The sequence below is a fragment of the Anabrus simplex genome, chromosome 4, assembly GCF_040414725.1.
Source record: "Anabrus simplex isolate iqAnaSimp1 chromosome 4, ASM4041472v1, whole genome shotgun sequence".
Classification (NCBI taxonomy): domain Eukaryota; kingdom Metazoa; phylum Arthropoda; class Insecta; order Orthoptera; family Tettigoniidae; genus Anabrus; species Anabrus simplex.
The window spans coordinates 234130548-234151529 of record NC_090268.1 but is presented as its reverse complement, the minus strand read 5'-3'; the positions used below and the strand labels follow the sequence as shown (position 1 = coordinate 234151529).

General features: G+C 37.7%; 2 protein-coding genes across 3 annotated transcripts in view; one reads left to right on the top strand and one right to left on the bottom strand.

Moving 5' to 3' along the window:
* The window catches only part of Pss (phosphatidylserine synthase 1 homolog l(3)77CDf), an 89351-nt gene extending 84113 nt beyond the window's left edge, over positions 1-5238 (bottom strand). The window contains exon 1 of one of the 2 annotated variants that reach the window (XM_067145434.2): positions 4659-5238. In XM_067145434.2, coding sequence (XP_067001535.2) covers positions 4659-4843 — 185 coding nt within the window. In that variant the 5' untranslated portion in view covers positions 4844-5238. The remainder of the gene's footprint in view (positions 1-4658) is intronic. The other variant, XM_067145433.2, reaches the window with a different exon arrangement.
* Positions 5239-5485: 247 nt separating this feature from the next.
* mTerf3 (mitochondrial transcription termination factor 3) overlaps positions 5486-20982 on the top strand; it is a 78106-nt gene continuing 62609 nt past the window's right edge. Inside the window, exon 1 of the mRNA XM_067146408.2 lies at positions 5486-6140. Within this exon, the coding sequence (XP_067002509.2) occupies positions 5662-6140 (479 nt within the window). The 5' untranslated portion in view covers positions 5486-5661. The remainder of the gene's footprint in view (positions 6141-20982) is intronic.

Sequence of the window (20982 nt, the reverse complement as noted above, 5' to 3'; positions counted from 1 at the left end):
GAACGTTGCTGTATATGAGTGGTTCAAGTGTGCTCGAGTGAAGAAACTGTGTGTGAGTGGACCAATGTTACAAGAAAAAGCTCGAGAAATTGCAAATAATCTGAAAGTTGAGAATTTTGTAGCTAGCAATGGTTGGTTAGATTGTTTAAGAAAACGTCATAACGTTAGTTTCAAAACAGTCTGTGGAGAAGGTGGTGATGTGTCTGCGACTGAAGTAGCGGATTGGAAAGATAGGTTACCAGACATTTTGAATAGTTACGAACTGAAAGACATTTTGAATGTTGATGAAACTGGTCTGTACTTTAGGGCGATCCCGAAGAAGTCACCGACTTTGCCGAATTAAAGTTGCAAGAGTGGGAAAATGTCAAAAGAAAGAATCACCATCATGTTTTGTTGTAACGCACTCAGTGAAAAGGAAAATCCTCTAATAATCGGTAAATCCTTGAGACCCAGGTGCTTTAAAAACATGGACTTAAATTGTCTTGGTGTCGAATGGCATGTGAATAAAAAGGCATGGATGACGTCAGCAATATTCGAGAATTGGCTCGTAGCTTTAGATTCCAAGATGAAGGCCAGAAACCGTAACGTGATCTTATAGCTAGATAATGCTACGTGCCATCCAGAAATACGGCTTTCAAATGTAAAACTCTTGTTCCTTCCACCCAATACCACTTCTCACCTTCAGCCATTGGATCAAGGAATCGTTCAAGCATTCAAATTAGACTATCGTAAGAGGATTTTACAGTCGTTAGTGGCACACATGGATGAAGCAGTCTCAGCTTTTGATTTAATGAAGAAGATCAATGTTGGCGATGCAGTTTCGTGGACAAAGGCAGCCTGGAATTCAGTCAGCGAAACCACAATCAGGAAATGCTTTGCAAAATGCGGCATCGTTAATTCTACAGTTGAAGAACAAGCAGAGGTAGAGGTTCAAAATGAATATGATGAACTTCAGACTTTAGCAACGACAGCTGGATTGATGTATAATATTGAAGCCGAAGAAAAGAATATTCCTTGCTGTGACGATTTCGGGGGCGACTGGCAGTCCCGACTCCAGGACGCACTTTACGGTAAGCTTTCTGTGTTATCAAGTTATACAGTAATTGTGTGTTGCACGTATCGTAAGGTCCATGTTTGTTTGCACCTCAACTCCTCATTCATTTTCTTCTTGTGATACACAGCTTTTAATTCTTTTAAGCTAAATTTTCAGTTTTCATTTAATTCACTGCACTTCGCAAATATTTCTAGCTGTCCATAGCAGCCTTCATTAGTCGTACAAAAGGACCATTTTGAATAAAACTTTTTATCGTTTTACAGAGCCCGAATCAGTAACGAAAAGTGACGATGACGGTGAGGCGGTAGAAGAACAAGAAGTTCTGACAATGAAGCAGGGACTAAATATGGTTAAACAGATAAAGAATTTGTGTATCACGCTGGACCGTGAGTACGGCGAGAACACTATGGAACCATTTAACAGACTTTATTCCGTTTTCGAGAATTAAGAAAACATGTGCTAAATTTACACAGACGAATCTTCACGATTACTTCACAAAGCTGTAATGTTTGTAAATGATGTAAAATCACTTATAATAACTCTCTATGAAATACTAACACAGAAATGACTTAGAATAATAAAAATAAAGATATGTATGCTTATATTTAAGGTGGATGTTCTTTGCCGTTAAAATGTTTGATTTTTACAAACTTATTATAGCGGACACCTCTCGTAACGGACATTTTTCCTCGGAACCGACGGTGTCCACAGAAGGGAGGTTCGACTGTACAAGATATACCAAGGAGTTTAAGACACACAATTACTGATCAGACTGTAGCAAAGGGGAAGAAACTAAGATTTCATGAGTTGCTTATTACAGAAGTTTAATTAAATTGAAGTTTATCCATAAAGGTTACTCCAAGATAGCGAATCCAATCTCCATACTATAATGTTGAAATGGTACATGCATCAACTACTGTCTTTGCTTTACGTTTACCTATAGAGATGTTAAATGCAATTAACTTGCTCTGATTTATAGCAAGTCCAATTTCTGCATCTTTCAATAACCATTCTTGCAATAAATCTTTCCGTAAGTGAATTGGCAATCAGGTTTACGTCCCATCAACACAGATACCTAGGTCTCATGGCGACGATGGGATAGGAAAGGGCTAGGAGCGGGATGGAAACGACAATGGCCTTAATTAAGGTACCGTACATCCCCAGTATTTGCCTGGTGTGAAAATGGAAAACCACGGAAAACCATCTTCACGGCTGCCGACAGTAGGGTTAGAACCCACTATCTCCTGAATGCAAACTGATAGCTACAAAGTTTTTTCTTCCCCCCCCCCCACAAGTTTTGACTTGTGTTAAAGGGACTCCATGGCTTTGAAGTGATTTATTTGACAGGGTTTCACAATAAGCACATTTCACAAAATATTTCATTTTGCCAAACATAACTTCAAATAGGCTAATTAAAGGCTGTAAATTTAGAAACAGTTCCTACAGTCTGTACACAGAATCTGTGAAATATGGTTGCTTGTAACATCACTTGAGAGAGGACAAATGCTTCGTTTTCTTTCTCCCAGTTTGTCTCAAGAAGGATGGCGAGTCAAAATCGCTCTGAGGGTCCCAGATACCATTTTGTGCATAACACAGATCTGCAGAACATGTAATTTACTGAACCTCTGGTATGACAATGAATAAACTTTTAATGTTCATTGTAATTCTCAGTTCAATATGGACAAAAAATGAAATTTCTTACGTTAACCTCTGGTATGTTGCACCTGATTTCTCTTAGGCTACCATTATTTAAAAATATTAGTGTGCAGGTATTTAATTTCAGTATGAAACCTGTTTCAGTTTCACATTTTGAAATGTTCTCTGCTTCAAGAGCAACAGCCAAAGGTGTAGTGTTAACGTGTTATATTTGCTTTCCCACTCCATTTCTTCTGTGCTCAGTGGACCAGTTATCTCTGATGCTGCTTGCACAGAACACGTTCTGTCACTGCCACTTCAAAGATATTTTTTTTCTTTTTTGCTAGTGTTTTAACATTGCACTACGTAAGACAGGGTTTCGGCAAAGATGGGAAAGGATAGGACTAGGACTGGAAAGGAAGTAACTGTGGTCTTAAGTGAGGTACAACCTCTGCATTCATCTAGTATGAAAATGAGAAACCATGGAAAACCATTTTCAGGGCAAATAGTGGGATTAAAACCCACCATCTCCTAAATCCAAACAGCTAGGCAACCTATACTGCAAAGCCTAAAGGCTGGGTGCAATGATTTGGATTATTAATTGATTCTTTTGTTCAATTTCTTTACAATAGCCTATGTTGCAACTATGCTCTTCGTTCAATATTTTATCTTATTTAAAATAAGATGGATCAGAGAAGTAAGAGAGGATCTGAAGGAAATAGGCCTTACAACAGAAGACACCACAAATAAGATAAAATTGAATACAAAAATAAAAAATACAAACCTCTGCTTTACCCTTACACAAAACAAACCAACAACACGCATATTTTCAACCGAGGAAAGGGCACAAAGATCGGAGCATCTGAGGAAGTACTGGAGGACCGCAAAGCCCGAACAATCCCTTCGAAGAGACCTGAACGATGGATTGACTAAAGTGATCCTATGCGGTCATAAAAGAAGAAATAATTAAAAAAGAGTTAATGGTCTTGTCCCAAGAATCTGAAGAACATACTCAGCGTGATAAAAGAATTCCAGCATTTGCATTACGAGTATATTGAATATTGCTGACGACTGACCATACCCATTAAGTTACATCAAGGCTTACAATGAGAGCTGGTCTGGTGGGTAAAGAATGAATGAAAGAAAGAAAGAAAGAAAGAAAGAAAGAAAGAAAGGAAAGATGTCTTTATCCATCCATTTACATTTTCTTTCCTATGCTTACTAGCTTGAATGATTTTATGTAGCCTACATGACAAATACAGCATAGAACTTTGATGACTTAAATGCACATGCAACTTATCATCAATATGATATATAACTAGACCTAAGCATGATTTTGTGAAATTCTGGAAATGCAAACTGGAGGACAAAACTACAACAATAAATCTGAATAAAAGGTATTCATAATTAAAAGGCTATACAGGCCTGTGCCCATTAGGTTTGTAGGTGTCATTGATGAATGATCCAGAAAAGTACAGTACAAGGACTTGCAGTGTATCTACGGCAAAGTTTAGTACGAGAAGAGCTTGATACTGACTAAATGGAAACGCCAAATATTTATTTTCTTAGAAAGACAAAATGTACTACACTAATTTACTTCAATTTAATCGTTCTATGAATGCTCTCAACAAAATGGTCCAGAAAATTACATTCTACGGCATGTCTAAGGTAAAGTTTAATCTATGGTATGTGAGAAGCACAATAATGTAAATATAAAGATGACAACATATACCATCTCGTATAATGCACTTTTAACATTATCAGGAAAAATAATAGTTTTCTTACAGATAATGATACGGTAGAAGTACAGAGCAGGAAATTAGGCTACCTACAAACAGTACATTCCTATCAATCTTGACTTCTGTTGAGGCAAAACTATGATATTCATTAGAGAAGTAAAAAACTAAATAACTAACATATCTTCCAAAAAAATCAATGCAACTACACATAAAGTGTAATAAATACTTACCTTTTAAATGCCGAATATATTACAGCAGCTATTGAAACAGCTAATAGGGTTATAGTGTGAGGTTTATAAAATAACTGCAGTGATATATCATCCACTGGACGTTCATTTATCGTATAAAAACTATCTGTCGTTTCCGAGTTCGATTTTGTTAAACTTTGGCGTTTTGCCATTCTTGATCTATACATTCATTCGCTCACAGTACTCCGTAATCCATTCGCTACAACAAAACAACTTGACGATATACTATACAGCGTATCACAATACACAGCATCGCGTGAGAAATATTCTCGTAAAAACGGAGTCATTAAAAAATCATTATTACACGAAACTGTGCAACTCGGTAGAGCACTCCACAACACAACCTCACTCGAGCAGCCCAAGATCAGCCCACCGAACTGGAAAGGGCAGGAAAGGGGGGCGGGAGAAGATATTTGTACAGATAAATAAGCAAACGTAAAACCATCGAAATTTCAGGCCAATTTCGTCTTCCCTTCGATTACTGAATAGACCTAGACTTTGACAGTCATAAATATAGGTTCACACCATACTTCGAAAGAAAAGGACTTAATTCGTTCATAGGAAATATGATTTTCTAATGTTGGATACCTACAGGTTAAAAAAGAAAGGATAGCTGTCAACCATGTGATTTTCTAGTGCGACATCCTAATGCAACGAAATGTGATCATATACTTTAGGAAAGTTTCTTGGTTGTAACAAGGATATGTGTAGGAAAAAAAAGTATTTTAAAAAATTTAAAATTTCCTTAAAACGTCTTAATTTATAGTATTTTATATCTCATCAATGCAATATCGAATTAGGCAATTCAGATAGTATGTTTTTGAAACGAACGCTGTTGGCTAACTTGACAAAAACAACAGAAAATTGCATTTGGAGAAAATGTATTTGTTTTGAACGATGATGAAAAGGTTATGATATGTCTGTTTAGTGTTGATTACTAAATATCATCATATAGAATTCTAGAAAAGTGCTATTTTTTAAAGAAATGGGGACTTTCGTCTTCAAGACTGCTCAGAATTTTGGCCACCGGATTAAATGGCAAAAATGTGTGGCAAGTGAAATATACATTCCACCACTTGGTTTAATTTCCTGTGTACGATATTTTTGTCATCAGAGTGAGAAACAGAGACTGGAAACAGAAGAGACAGTCTGTTATCCTAACAGACTGTCTCACCCGACAACGCATTCGCCTGTGCAGTTTGAGTCTAACAAGTGGACCTGTGCAGCAATCCTTACTGAAAATGATAGAGGATCATCTCAGTCTCTTGTATCAAAGGAAAATGATCTGTTAGTTACTTCATATTTTCCGCCGACGTTCAATTTTTCTGCATATATTAACAAGTCCCCAACATTACAACAACTTGTAAAACTAGGAGTTGATCTCCATAAATTAGAAAAGATGAAAGGTATTCCACAGTTTATTCTGAAACTTGACTTTGATCGGGATATGAAGCCATACGTAAGGTACATCTTCTGTTTGAATTTTGAAGATGTGTTTGAAAGTGTTAAAAAATTACGTGATTATGTACTTGTTCATTCTAAAGTTAAGTTATACAAACTACTAACAGTCCTATTGCACATGACCCCGTCCTACCATACTCTGTCTTCCAAAGATCTAATTTTGCTCGTTTGTGTCTCAGCCTACAACAGGATGGTAGAACTTGCAGCTCCAGATTAGTTGTTAGCTGCTGCAATGCAGCATGCCATTGCATGATGGCTTGCCCCTTTTTTGTTATTGTATTATTCTCAACCAAAATAATCAGTCAACACTGATCTGCATTTAGGACAGTCGCCCAGGTGGCAGATTGCCTATCTCTAGTGGCTTAGTTACTAACAAGTATTTCCATTATTTATCCTTTGTGACATATCAAGTTATTGAACACCAACATTGTTTGAATAAAAATACAACTGTATGAATATGGTAAGAGTGACAAATGAAGTCATAGGCCTAGGCTTCAGCAAAAATGAATACATGGTTGGATGAACGCAGTGAAAAATGAAATGAAATGTCGTATGGCTTTTAGTGCCGGGATATCCCCTGGAGGGGTTCGGCTCGCCAAGGTGCAGGTCTCTCTATTTGACTCCTGTAGGCGACCTGCGCGTCGTGATGAGGATGAAATAATGATGAAGACAACACATACACCCAGCCCCCGTGCCGTAGGAATTAACCAAATAAGGTTAAAATCACCGACCCGGCCGGGAATCGAACCCGGTACCCTCTGAACCGAAAGCCAGTACGCTGACCGTTCAGCCAACGAGTCGGACGACGAACGCAATGACAGATCAGTGTGGGAAGAAACAACAAAAAGATGAGAAAAGGGCAAACATGGGGAGGACAATCTTTGAATGTTCGTATGCTCTTCAAATAGGTGGTCTCTCTCCTCATTAATCTCAGTTCTTCCACATCCTGTTAAACTGTATAAAATAATAATGTGGAGGAATCAAGAAAATCAAAGAGACAATAACATTTAAAAAACACATCTTGAAAAGCACCAGATATTTCCATCATATATTTTTGCATTCCATCTATTGTCATTTGTCAGTGAGTTTACACATCTCACAAGCAGTTGGAATCATGGCCTCGAACACACCCATTCCCACAACTCGGTCATCCTGCTATTCATCCGCCTCAGATGAATATCTTCCACTGATCCATGCCTTCATCATCTCAACACTGGTAGGCCTAGATGTGTAGTTTGGTCCTTTGTCCTTCATTTACAACATCATACGTATCGTTCTTCTTCCTTTTTATGGTCTTGTATGGTCCTAGGTACTTCGGTTTAAGTTTCAGACCTGTTCCCGTTTGTGTTCTCTTGATCACCACCAGTTCTCCGACAAGATTTGCTGCCGGTTTCTTTCTTCTTGAATTTAAACTGTTTTCCAGTTTACCCTTGAATTTTTAAGATATCTTGCTTCACTTGGGCATGTAGTTCCTCTCTTGAAGTTTCAAAATATAACTTGGATTCCTCTTCTATTTTTCTCTGGATTTGAATATCTTCCTTGGTTCTCATTTTTACTCCACTTAGCAGCTCCTTTGATAAGTAGAATTATCAGACTGTTCCACCTTGTTGACATACTCATACCACTGCTTGGGATTCTCAATAGCTAACTTTGTAAGAACTGGGAGTATGATGGAGTTAATCCTTTTGACTTGGCCATTAGCCCTAAGTAGACCTGTCATTATACATAAGCGCTTTATCTTTTCCTCTTTGGAGTATGCCTCAAATTTCGCTGAAGTGAACGCAGCTCCTCTGTCACTTATTGTAACGGCTGGATTACCAAATACCATCTGACTATTAATCCTATCGATAACTTCTTTGGTCGTCATTGACTTTGTAGGATACAACCATGTGAATTTAGTAAAAGAATCAACAATGATAAAGATATACTTGTAGTTCTTCGATTCGATTCTCAATGGCCCAAGCGATCAATGTGATATGTGTATAGTGGTGCCTCCTCTTTGCGTAATGGGTATAGGTATCCTTCTTTCTTCCCATGCTTCCTGTTCACTAATATACAAAGAATACATTTTTCATTGACTCTCAATTTTGCTCCTCAGATCAGGTATGTAGTATTCCTGAATAATGAGTTCTTCAGTTTTTTTTTCCCACAGCAAAATTTCCTTTCTTATGAGTGCTCCTGATAATCTCATATGCATAGCAACTGGGATCACTAGCAGTTCTCATCCTTCACTGTCCGTCTTGTATAACAAATCATTTTTCTGGATGTAATTCTTATAATTCAACACTTCTTTAATTGTTTTTATTCTTGTATCCTTGGACTGGGCATTCTGGACTTGGATTATTCCATCAGTCATAATCGGAGCAATGGCACAGACTTAGTAAGGGCTTAAAACATCCACGTTATGCATTCTCGAACCAGCACAGTGTGCTCTGTCATAATTGAAGTACAATAGACGTGGTCTTCTACAGAGGAAAACACATTAAAATAAAATCACAAGAAGTGCTGGAATGATCAACACTCGCCCCACTGAAAAAACACCTACCAGTCTGCACCATATTTGCTATATCGGGAGCGTCCGCATTGCCAAAAACCTCCCATACACAGAAGATCTCATGGAAACTGAATAATGACGCATTAGAAAAGAGAAAGGAGCTCCTAGAAAATGTTCCAAGCCTAATAGAAGAAGGACTGCTCCAATCTGCACTGGACTCCATTCTGTTGTATATACATAGTGCACAATTGCTGAAGAAAACAAGAATAGCATAGTCCTGGTTTGACGCAGAATGCTACCGCACCAGAAAGGAAGTCCTACACCTCCTCCACAGAGCGAAACATACAAACACTCCAGACAACCTGAACGCATATGCACAGAAGAGAAAAGAATACAAGAAGCTAAACATGCTCAAAATTGCAAATCACATGGAAGCAGATGCACAAAAACAAGCAGAAGAAGCCCTAAAGGACCCCTTTATAGCGATCAAAAAGAAAAGCAGAGCAGGAGTGGCAGGAATCCCGATGAATGTTTGGGAACAGCACTTCATTCAGCTTTACAACAAGAACAACTTAGAACAAGCATACGAAACCGAAGAGACATACACTATAGAATCTGAACCAATAACCGAGGACAAAGTAAGGAAAGCCATCCTAGAATCTAAAAAAGGAAAAGCAGCAGGACCAGACGAGGTGTTCAACGAAAACCTCATAGAAACTCTTGAACAACTCGCCAAGCTGTGGACAATGTTGTTTAACAAATGCCTCACATCAGAAAAAATACCAGAGTATTGGAGAAAGTTGAACATCATCTTGTTATACAAGGGCAAAGATGACATAGAGGACCTCAACGCATACAGAGGAATTGTACTTGAGAACAATATCTTCAAGATATTCTCCAAAATCCTGACAAACAGACTCTACTCACTAACAGACGCCTTAATGCCGGAAACACAGTTCGGATTCAGGAAGGGAGTTGCTAACCTCCTAGAAGATATTCATGACGCACTAAGACACCCATCGAGGAAATTCTACACAGTCTTCGTAGATTTCACAAAAGCCTTTGACCTGCTGAACAGACAAATACTCATGAAGAAACTTGAAAGAATGACAGGAAAGGATAATCCAACAACAGCTGCTATCAAAACCCTGCTCACCTACAACAAAATCATAATCAAAGATGGCGTGACGACCTCAGAAAACATAGTACAGACCAACGGCGTTTTACAAGGAGACCCGATTAGCCCAACCCTATTCAACATTGTCATGTCAGATGTCACAGACATCCTACAAAAGGACTCAGTGAAAATGTACTTCTACGCAGATGACATCATATTAGGCTCGCACAACAGGGAGGCCCTGCAAGACACTGTAGACCGGCTACAGGAATGGGTCGAAAACAACCAACTCCAGCTGAAGACCAACAAGACAATGCAAATGATCTTCAGGAGGGGAGGAAGAACCTCTGCACAAGACAAAATATATTACGGAGCGGAAGAGTTAAAGATCGTAAACTCCTTCAAGTACCTAGGCATCACCCTACAAGCATCGGGATCATTCTACAAAATTCACATGCGGGAGAGGGCAGCCGCCGCAATAAAAGCCATTTACGACATTAAAAATCTGACAAGACTAGCACTAGATACCGCATTCACTTTTTTCTATGCAAAGATAATGCCTATTCTGACCTATGGCATTGAGCTCATATGGAACAACCTGACAACTAGAGACCTCTCGACCCTTGAATGTGTGAAAGCAAGATACCTAAAGAGAACTTTGGGAATATCAAAATACGCCCCTTCGAGACTGGCCTACGAACTTGCAAAAACGTGCTTCCTCATAGAAGACTTGAGGTTCAGGCAACAGCTGCCAGCGACGAAACAAGAGTCGGACCTACTTCGGGACAGACAAAACAAGAGAGCGGACGTCTGGCTCGAATTCTACGCAACAGATCGGAACTGGACGGGACCAAACAAGAATTTACGAAGCGCCATAACTAGGTTCGCGGTGCACGGTTTCCACCTCAAGCTATGCACAAGAAACAGTTTCCACAAACCCTCACTAGAGTGTGTATGCAGCCTCTGCGGGAAGGCCTGTAAACACTACCACTTCAGCAAGTGCCACAAGCGTACTGAATTACTAATGGAATATAGCAAAGAACAATGAACCTTAACTCTCTGCACGTTTGTGCGCTTTTCTTATTAATAATAATAATAATTGAAGTTCTCCAGAATCAAATCCCATCTCGCTTCTCAGGTTGTCAGTTCCTTCTTTTGCAGAGTTTCAAATTTCCTCAGTGCTTTTATGATTGCAAGTACTTTGAGTTCATAACTTGATTATTTCTTCTCCGCAGCTGACATCCTCCAACTGGCTGTCTTCTGAGAGAACTCTGTAGGGGGCCGTTCACCATGTCAATCCATCGTGTTGGTACTTGTTCCCGTTGTCTGGTTCCCTCAACAATCAACTTTTGAAGACTACCATCTCGGCGCATTATATGTCCAAAGTAGCGTACGATCCGTCAGGAGACCTTACACGATAGACAAACTTTTATCTGAAGTTGGTTCAGGATTGATGTGTTCGTGCGGTGAGCTGCCCAAGGAATCCTCAACATTTTCCTCCAGCACAACATTTCAAAGCTTTGTATCTGATCACGTTTGAGGATGGTCCATGTCTCTGCGCCATACAAGAAGCTTCGTTTTTGTATTGATGGTGATGTTATTATCGTTCCAGATCTTCCGCAGACGGAGCATTGCTACCTATGCTATTTCAATTCTTCGCTTTATTTCATCTTTGGAACCACCAGAATTGGATAGTAAGGAGCCTAGATATACATAGTGATGTACAAGTTCACAACCTCCAATCTGTTGGATATGTGGACTGTTGTTGTTCTAACGATCAACGATCATGACTTTAGTTTTCTGTCGATTTAGGCGTAATCCAATTTCTTGGCTTGCTTCCTCCACTCTCTTGATTAGCTCTGTCAACTCCTCTTCAGATGATGCTATCAAGGTGGTGTCATCAGCAAATCTCAAGTTATTGATCTTGCATCCCCAATGGAAAATCCTTTGTCCCAGTCATCTAATGCAGTTCTCATTGCATATTCATCATAGAGATTGAAAAGTAACGGTGACAGGATACATCACTGACAGACTCCAGCCCTTATACAAAACTGCTGTGACTGTTTATTTTGAATCTCTACAGTGGCTGTATTTTCCTTATACAAGGACTTGAGGAGATCAATCAAATGGAGTGGCAAACCCATGTCATCCAAAATTTTCCAAAGATGGTTCCATTTGACAGTATCGAAGGCCTTTTGGTAGTCAATAAAGCACGGGTATACCGGAACATTGAATTCTCTAGCCTGTTCTATGATTTGTCTTAGACTTAAGATCTGTTCTCAAGTGCCTTTTCCTTTCATGAATCCAGTCTGGACTTCAGGAATTTGATACTCTAGGAATGCCCAGAGTCTCTTATGCAGGATATGAAGCATAACTTTACTGGCATGTGAAATCAAAGCAATTAAGCAATAATTTCCACATTTTTTTCCTCTTAAAACAATAATCAGCACCATCACCATAGATTTTTCCATCTTCAGTGATATGGCCTAAAAATTCTGTTCTCTTGAGAAATTGACACTCTTTGAGATTTATTTCCAGACCATAATCCCTAGCTACCTGTAGAACAGTGTTTAGACTTTCAATCCCTTTTTACCTTATTTGAAGACAGAATTATGACATTATATAGGGTATTGCAGTGTTATCATTCATTAAAGGTCAGAAAATTGTGTTAACAAGCTGTTGAAAAACTGCTGGCACATTGTACAATCCAGAAGAGACTTTGTGGAATTGAAACTGTCTATTATGGGTCATGAATAGTGTGAATTTCCCACTCTCCCCTTTTACTCCAACATGAAAGAACCCGTCAGATCAGTTGTACTAAACACTCTAGCCTCTTGCAGTCAGTCCAAGATATCTTCCACCAGTGGCAATGGGTACCTGTCCTTTACTGTAACCAGCGGCGTAACTGAGAAAGGACGCTCCCACTCCCACAAAGTGCTATTTTGGGCCCACTTCCTCAAATTCTGACATAGTGCCGGAATGTTATTTCCTACATAAATGATACATACTAGAGATATAATGTAATTAACGGATACTCACTGGAACTGGCATCCATCATAATTTTCAGAAGCTTCGTTGTTTCGTTGATACAAACTCATTAACCACACTATCCACATTAATACTGGTGATTTAATCACCTCAATGGAGACTAAAGACTATGAGCTTAACCTCCTCTGTGACATGGTATTGCGCAGGTATGTTTTCATACGTTTTAGTTCATTGAACCATCGCTCGGCTGATGTTGTTGTGTTTACATGTAATAAATATCATTTTTGGTCCGTATTGATGATACTTGATTGAAATAATAACAGTAAGTTATTTATTAGACCACCTAATCAATACAAAATCTAGTCTTGGATGATTTACATAAATTTGTTAACTAATAGTGGTACATGTTTCGCCTTCCCTGAAGGCATCATCAGCCATAGTCTTAACCTTAAATTAAAAATAAGCGTCTAAATAACATGTAATAATGAAATGAATTTTAAAATCTTGAAGAGATTTGAAGTAAAATAACATTAAAAATAACAATGATGGTTTAAAAAATACAATGTGATGAGGTAATAATAGTGGAAGTATTAACAAAATTAACATTAGAAGGCTGCTAAAATAAGTGCAATGGATAAAACAACAGATTGTTATACAACAAGTAGTAAGATTGCATAAAAATAAAGTTGATAGTCTGGCGGTTATAATTAGACGATGGCGAAAAATCGTATATAATCAAAGTAAAGAAGAGAGAATAAAAGTCAAAGGTTAGTCGAGAGATCCGAAGTTAATCATGATCTTGAAGATAAAAGACGAAAGTCAGGGGCATATGGTGAAGTAGTAGAACACGTTGAGGATATGAAGTTGTAGAATAAAAGTTGAAGAACAGTTTCAAATAGGATCTCTATGGACCATCTCAAAATTTGAAGTAGTTCAAATGTTGCAAATTGTGAGTTTGTAGATATTCTAGTTGAAAAGGCATATAATAGTTGAATCTGTAAAAGGAAGCAAGAAACGTAGAGTTAATTGTGTGAAAAGATATTTGAAAATATTGAAGTAGAATCGTGTGCACTTACCATTTGACGGTGACAAAGATAGCTTGTAACATTATGAGTTAGAAGTATTTGCAACAGTAGACTTCTTGCTACGTGTGTTATAGCTGAAGGTTTGTGTTGGAGGGGGATCCTTTTGCGTTGACGTAACTATTGGAGGAGGGCTGCTATTGGTGGGAGGGAAGGAAGAGAGTGTATTACTGCGCGTGTTGTATCGGTGTAAGGCCATTGGAGGGACCGATGTTACGGTGGGTGTGGCTATGGGTTTATTGGTTGTATTTGAATTAGAGGTACTAGCGGCGGGGGAAGGGAGGGGGGTATATTAGCTGTAGGGGAGGTGGGAACGCTAATTGATGTGAGGTTGAAGATTTTTAAGAATATGTTGGTGAGGGGAGTTGATTCTCGTAATAAAATAAGAATCTGTTCATACAAGGGGCTTTTCTTATCAACAGTGTCATTTAGGTTCTTATCTTTATTAAAATGTTCGTCGAGGAAAATAAATAAGTTTTCATATTCTGTCATGAGTTTACTTTTATCGACTCTTTTTAGGATATGGAGGTCTTGTTCTATTGTGGTGAATTTATGCCCTGTGTCCCTCATGTGGTTAGCCATTGCGGAGAATTTGTTGTGTCTTTGGGCATTGTAATGCTCGGCGTATCTGGTGGAGAAGCTGCGGCCAGTTTGGCCAACATAAGAAAAATTACATGTAGAGCATTTCAATCTGTATATTCCTGATCCAGAGTAACTATTGTCTGTGATGTTAATAGAGTTGTGATTAAAGAATAAATTACGATTAGTGTTTTTTGTTGTGTAGGCTATTTTTATTTCGTGCTTCATTAATGAATTGGTTATCGGATAAATGCTATGGTTAGTGAATGTGAATTTAGCGTATTTTGGTTTGACAGGTTTCAATGGAGTTAAATTTGTAGCTAGTTTCAGTTTGGTTTTATTAATGATTTTATCAATCATACTCGTGTTAAATCCATTGAATTTAGCTATTTCCTTATCCATCAAAATCGCAAGCTATCATTGTCGGTTCCCAGAAGCTCCTACACAAGATCAATGATTCGATCATTCCTCCTTTACAAATAAATAATATCACAATTCCGTACAGTAAAACAGTGAGAAATCTTGGGGTGACTATGACTGAAACTCTAAATTGGACAGAACATATCAAAAACATAAGTCATACGGTGTTTGCTACTCTACACCCACTGAAATTAAACAAAGATATTATACCACTAAACATGCGGCAAAGATTAACACAGACCCTAATTCTTCCTATCCTTGACTACTGTGATGTTATCTTGGTAGACGCTACTAAAGAACAAACTAGGAAACTGCAGCGTATTATGAATTGTTGCCTTAGATTCATTTTTAACCTAAGGTATGATGTGCATATTACTCCTTATTATCAGGCACTGCACTGGTTAAAACCTGATAAGAGACGTGAATATCATATACTTGTCTTAATACACAAACTCCTGCATAGTAACTCCCCCCCGGTATATTTCATCTAAACTTCACTTCCTCTCTTCCTTCCATAATCGTAACACTCGCTCGGGCTCCACTTTAGCTATTCCTCTTCACCACTCTTCTGTGTATAATAAATCTTTCATTGTAACCGGATCCAGGCTTTGGAATTCCCTGCCAGTAAGTGTCAGGAGCATTGACTCCTTCCTCAAATTTAAAATATCTTGCCGAGACTTCCTGTTGAGAGATACCGATTGAAGTGTGTATTGGTGTGTATTGTGTGCGTGTGATTGGTAATTGTAAAATTAAAAATTGTTTCTGTTAGTTTTATATAATATAAACGTAAGGGTAGTTGATAAGTGTGTACATTGTAAGTGTATGTGCAAGTGTCTGTGTGAGATAGAAAAGAGGACTGAAGTAACGAGCTAATAAGATAATAAGCTGCATATTGTGTGGATGTGTAACTTAAGCTTAATTTAGGAAATAGTATAAGTAGTGTAATTAGTATAATCAGTAATAGGTAACCTTAATATTATTTATTGTATTGTGGTTAAGTGTAAGAGAGGGCCGTGTGCCCTAACTTCGCCACATGAAAGAAGCCATAATAAATAAATAAATAAATAAATAAATAGTAATTCCTTCTTTAAATTAATAGAGGACATAGGGATCTTTAATGCTCTATATATTAAACTGTGATAAGTGGCTTCTTTATGTGAGTTGGGATGTAAAGAATCATTTTTTATGGTTGTTGGAGAAAAGTTCAATATATAGGGCATTAAAGATCCCTATGTCCTCTATTAATTTAAGGAAAGAATTACTATTCATTAAGGAAATAGCTAAATTCAATGGATTTAACACGAGTATGATTGATAAAATCATTAATAAAACCAAACTGAAACTAGCTACAAATTTAACTCCATTGAAACCCGTCAAACCAAAATACTCTAAATTCACATTCACTAACCATAGCATTTATCCGATAACCAATTCATTAATGAAGCACGAAATAAAAATAGCCTACACAACAAAAAACACTAATCGTAATTTATTCTTTAATCACAACTCTATTAACATCACAGACAATAGTTACTCTGGATCAGGAATATACAGATTGAAATGCTCTACATGTAATTTTTCTTATGTTGGCCAAACTGGCCGCAGCTTCTCCACCAGATACGCCGAGCATTACAATGCCCAAAGACACAACAAATTCTCCGCAATGGCTAACCACATGAGGGACACAGGGCATAAATTCACCACAATAGAACAAGACCTCCATATCCTAAAAAGAGTCGATAAAAGTAAACTCATGACAGAATATGAAAACTTATTTATTTTCCTCGACGAACATTTTAATAAAGATAAGAACCTAAATGACACTATTGATAAGAAAAGCCCCTTGTATGAACAGATTCTTATTTTATTACGAGAATCAACTCCCCTCACCAACATATTCTTAAAAATCTTCAACCTCACATCAATTAGCGTTCCCACCTCCCCTTCAGCTAATATACCCCCCTCCCTTCCCCCGCCGCTAGTACCTCTAATTCAAATACAACCAATAAACCCATAGCCACACCCACCGTAACATCGCTCCCTCCAATGGCCTTACACCGATACAACACGCGCAGTAATACACTCTCTTCCTTCCCTTCCACCAATAGCAGCCCTCCTCCAATAGTTACATCAACGCAAAAGGATCCCCCTCCAACACAAACCTTCAGCTATAACACACGTAGCAAGAAGTCTACTGTTGCAAATACTTCTAACTCATAACGTTACAAGCTATCTTTGTCACCGTCAAATGGTAAGTGCACACGATTCTACTTCAATATTTTCAAATATCTTTTCACACAATTAACTCTACGTTTCTTGCTTCCTTTTACAGATTCAACTATTATATGCCTTTTCAACTAGAATATCTACAAACTCACAATTTGCAACATTTGAACTACTTCAAATTTTGAGATGGTCCATAGAGATCCCATTTGAAACTGTTCTTCAACTTTTATTCTACAACTTCATATCCTCAACGTGTTCTACTACTTCACCATATGCCTCTGACTTTCGTCTTTTATCTTCAAGATCATGATTAACTTCGGATCTCTCGACTAACCTTTGACTTTTATTCTCTCTTCTTTACTTTGATTATATACGATTTTTCGCCATCGTCTAATTATAACCGCCAGACTATCAACTTTATTTTTATGCAATCTTACTACTTGCATAACAATCTGTTGTTTTATCCATTGCACTTATTTTAGCAGCCTTCTAATGTTAATTTTGTTAATACTTCCACTATTATACCTCATCACATTGTATTTTTAAACCATCATTGTTATTTTTAATGTTATTTTACTTCAAATCTCTTCAAGATTTTAAAATTCATTTCATTATTACATGTTATTTAGACGCTTATTTTAAATTTAAGGTTAAGACTATGGCTGATGATGCCTTCAGATTTTGGAGGGTGATCTGTTTGCGTTGACGTAACTATTGGAGGGGGGCTGCTAATGGTGGGAGGGAAGGAAGAGAGTGTATTACTGCGCGTGTTGTATCGGTGTAAGGCCATTGGAGGGAGCGATTTACGGTGGGTGTGGCTATGGGTTTATTGGTTGTATTTGAATTAGAGGTACTAGCGGTGGGGGAAAGGGAGGGGGGTATATAACAAACCTTCAGCTATAACACACGTAGCAAGAAGTCTACTGTTGCAAATACTTCTAACTCATAACGTTACAAGCTATCTTTGTCACCGTCAAAGGGTAAGTGCACACGATTCTACTTCAATATTTTCAAATATCTTTTCACACAATTAACTCTACGTTTCTTGCTTCCTTTTACAGATTCCACTATTATATGCCTTTTCAACTAGAATATCTACAAACTCACAATTTGCAACATTTGAACATTACTTCAAATTTTGTACCACTATTAGTTAACAAATTTATGTAAATCATCCAAGACTAGATTTTGTATTGATTAGGTGGTCTAATAAATAACTTACTGTTATTATTTCAATGATGTTGTTGTGACCGGTAAAGGAGATAAATTTGCAGTCATCATCATGAATTCCTTCCAGTGAGTGGGGTAGAATGTTTCAATGTGCCTCCATTTATTACGGTCCTGGTATACTTCTTTTCTCTGTAGGGCATCCCATGCTTCTCCTCTCTTCTCTAGGTCTTCTCTTATCTGATCTAACCACCTTTTTCTAGGGTGTCCAATTGGTCTTCGTCCCGGAACGATCTTTTCAAAATACTTCCTTGGTGTTCGAGTCACCTCCATCTGCTTAACATGTCCTAGCCACTTCAGCTTTTCAACTCTCAGCATTTCTTCCATGGTCAGGTTGACCTGCAGGTCTCTTTGTATCTGATCGTTCCTAATTCTGTCCTTCCTTGTTTTCTGTACAGCTGATCCAAGTAATTCATTTCAACAGCTTGCAGTTTACTTACTTCTCTTTTATGTATGATGCAACTCTCCAGACTATATGTCATGGTGGGCAGGTGATAAGTTTCAAACAGGGTCTGTTTAGCCCTCTGAGGAACTCCATTGTCCCACACTATGTTCCGTACTTGATGGAAGAAGTTGGATCCTTTTCCCACCCTGTTCAACACTTCTTTCTTGGCACTTCCGTCATTTGATATTGTACTCCCCCGAGAGTGAAGTTACAAGGTGTATTTGTCCTGCTAACTTTCATTACCACTGTTTTGCTCTTGCTCACAGTTAATTTATATTCTTTAAACTTGGTATTCCAAAGATCCAGTTTTCTCTGAACATCTTCCCAAATGGCAACAGCATCAGCAAAAACAAATGCATAAGATCTTCCTTATCTAATTCTCTAAGTTCCTTTATAATAGTATCCATGAGTGAAATGAAGAGCAATAGAGAAAGAGAACTCCCTTGTTAGACACCTTTTCTTGTTTTAACCCTTAAATATGCAATTTATTATTTTTTTTTAATATGATTGTTTTTCATTGCTAAAGTAATTTTTTATTATCAGAAAACATTTTAAAAATTATTTGTAAAAATAAAGATATTTTTATTTATTTGAATCAGTCAGAATGTTAAGAATTTTGAATGTTTTACGTACATGTACTGTATATGCAAAGCTGTACGTTTTCTGTAGCTACTGCCACACTTCAATCTTCGGGATGTACTTACGCACGAATTTTCTGAGATGAACAACATTTTCTTTGTTTTTCCTTAACTGTTAAAAATGCATATTTTACTCCAGCTGATTGGCAAGAAAAGTCATAAAATAAAATATAGTTCATTTTATAATATACTAGCCACCACTAGCGATTGCTTCTGCGAGGTTGAAGTGTATGCACAATTGTAAAATCTAAAGCAGATGCAACAAACAAGCAAGTAAATTCTCCTTTGCACATATGCAATGCTATGCATTTAAGGGTTAAACCATTGAGAGCTTCCATCTCCTGCTTGCACATTACTTTCACAACCATCATACAACATCTGAACTTTCTTAATTAGTGCTTCTGGGATGTTATGTTTTTCTAAACATTACCATATTTTTCCTCTCTCCACCCTGTCATACACTTTTTCCAAATCCAAAAACACTATTGTCAAGTCCTTCCTTTTTTCCCAAAATGTTTCCATTAGCTGCCTGAGGGAAAAAATTAGGTCTGTGGTTCCTCTATTTCTCCTCTGAATTCATGTTGTTCCTCTTCAAACTGATCTTCCATTATTTCTCTCAGTCTCTGTTCTATAATCTTCTCCATTATCTTAAGGCAATGCGCTTCTATAATTGGTGCACTTACTTCTACTTCCCTTTTTAAACAATGATATTATAATTCCCTTTTTCCAGTCATCTGGCACCTTGTTCCCTTTTCCATATAACTCCCAGTGTTTGATGTAGCCACTTTATTTCACGGATTCCAGCTGCCTTAATCATGTCTGCTCTTAGTTCATCTCCTCCTGCCGACTTTCCACTTTTAATTTTCTTCAGGGCATTTTCTGTCTCTTTCCAAGTAATTGGAGGTTGTTCCTTCTGCAATTCATTAATGACTTTGGTAACTTGTTCTTGTTCAGACTCCCCATTCAGTTTTAAAAATAACTCTTCATCTCTTCTCTGATTCCTACCATGTCTCTGATAATGATCCCGTCCTCTGTTTCAGTAGCTTTAATTTCTTCCTTATTTGATATTTTACTTTTCATTAAACTGTAGGCCTATAACATTTTTACTGTCTTCCTCAATTCTTTGGGTGAACAGTTCCTAGCTCTTCTCCTTTTCTTCTTTCACTACTCTTTTTACCTGGAGTTTCTTATTCCTGTATTTCTGTTCCAGTCTTCCTATTTTGTCATTGTCCTTTGGTACAATTCCCTGAGCCTGATTATGTTTCACAGCACTTTGTTTTTCATTGCCATGTTTCTTTCTTCAGTTGTATCCATCATTCCATCAATTTGTTTCTTTCTCCTTGATTTTACCTTTCGTTTTACCACACACCTCTATAGCGCAGTTCACTATTGTTGTTCTAAATGCTTTCCACTCTTCATCAACACTACCTGTCTCATATTTTGGCAATTTAGCTGCTATCAAATTTTGAAAATCCTTCTTGATTTCTTCAATTCTCAGTTTCCGTTCTTTAATCTTTGGCAATCTCTTTACTGCAGGTGTAGTTTTAAGCATGCAATTTAGATCCACTACTAGAAGTTTGTGGTCGCTGTCCAAGCTTTCACTTGGGATAACTTTCGTATCCCTCACTT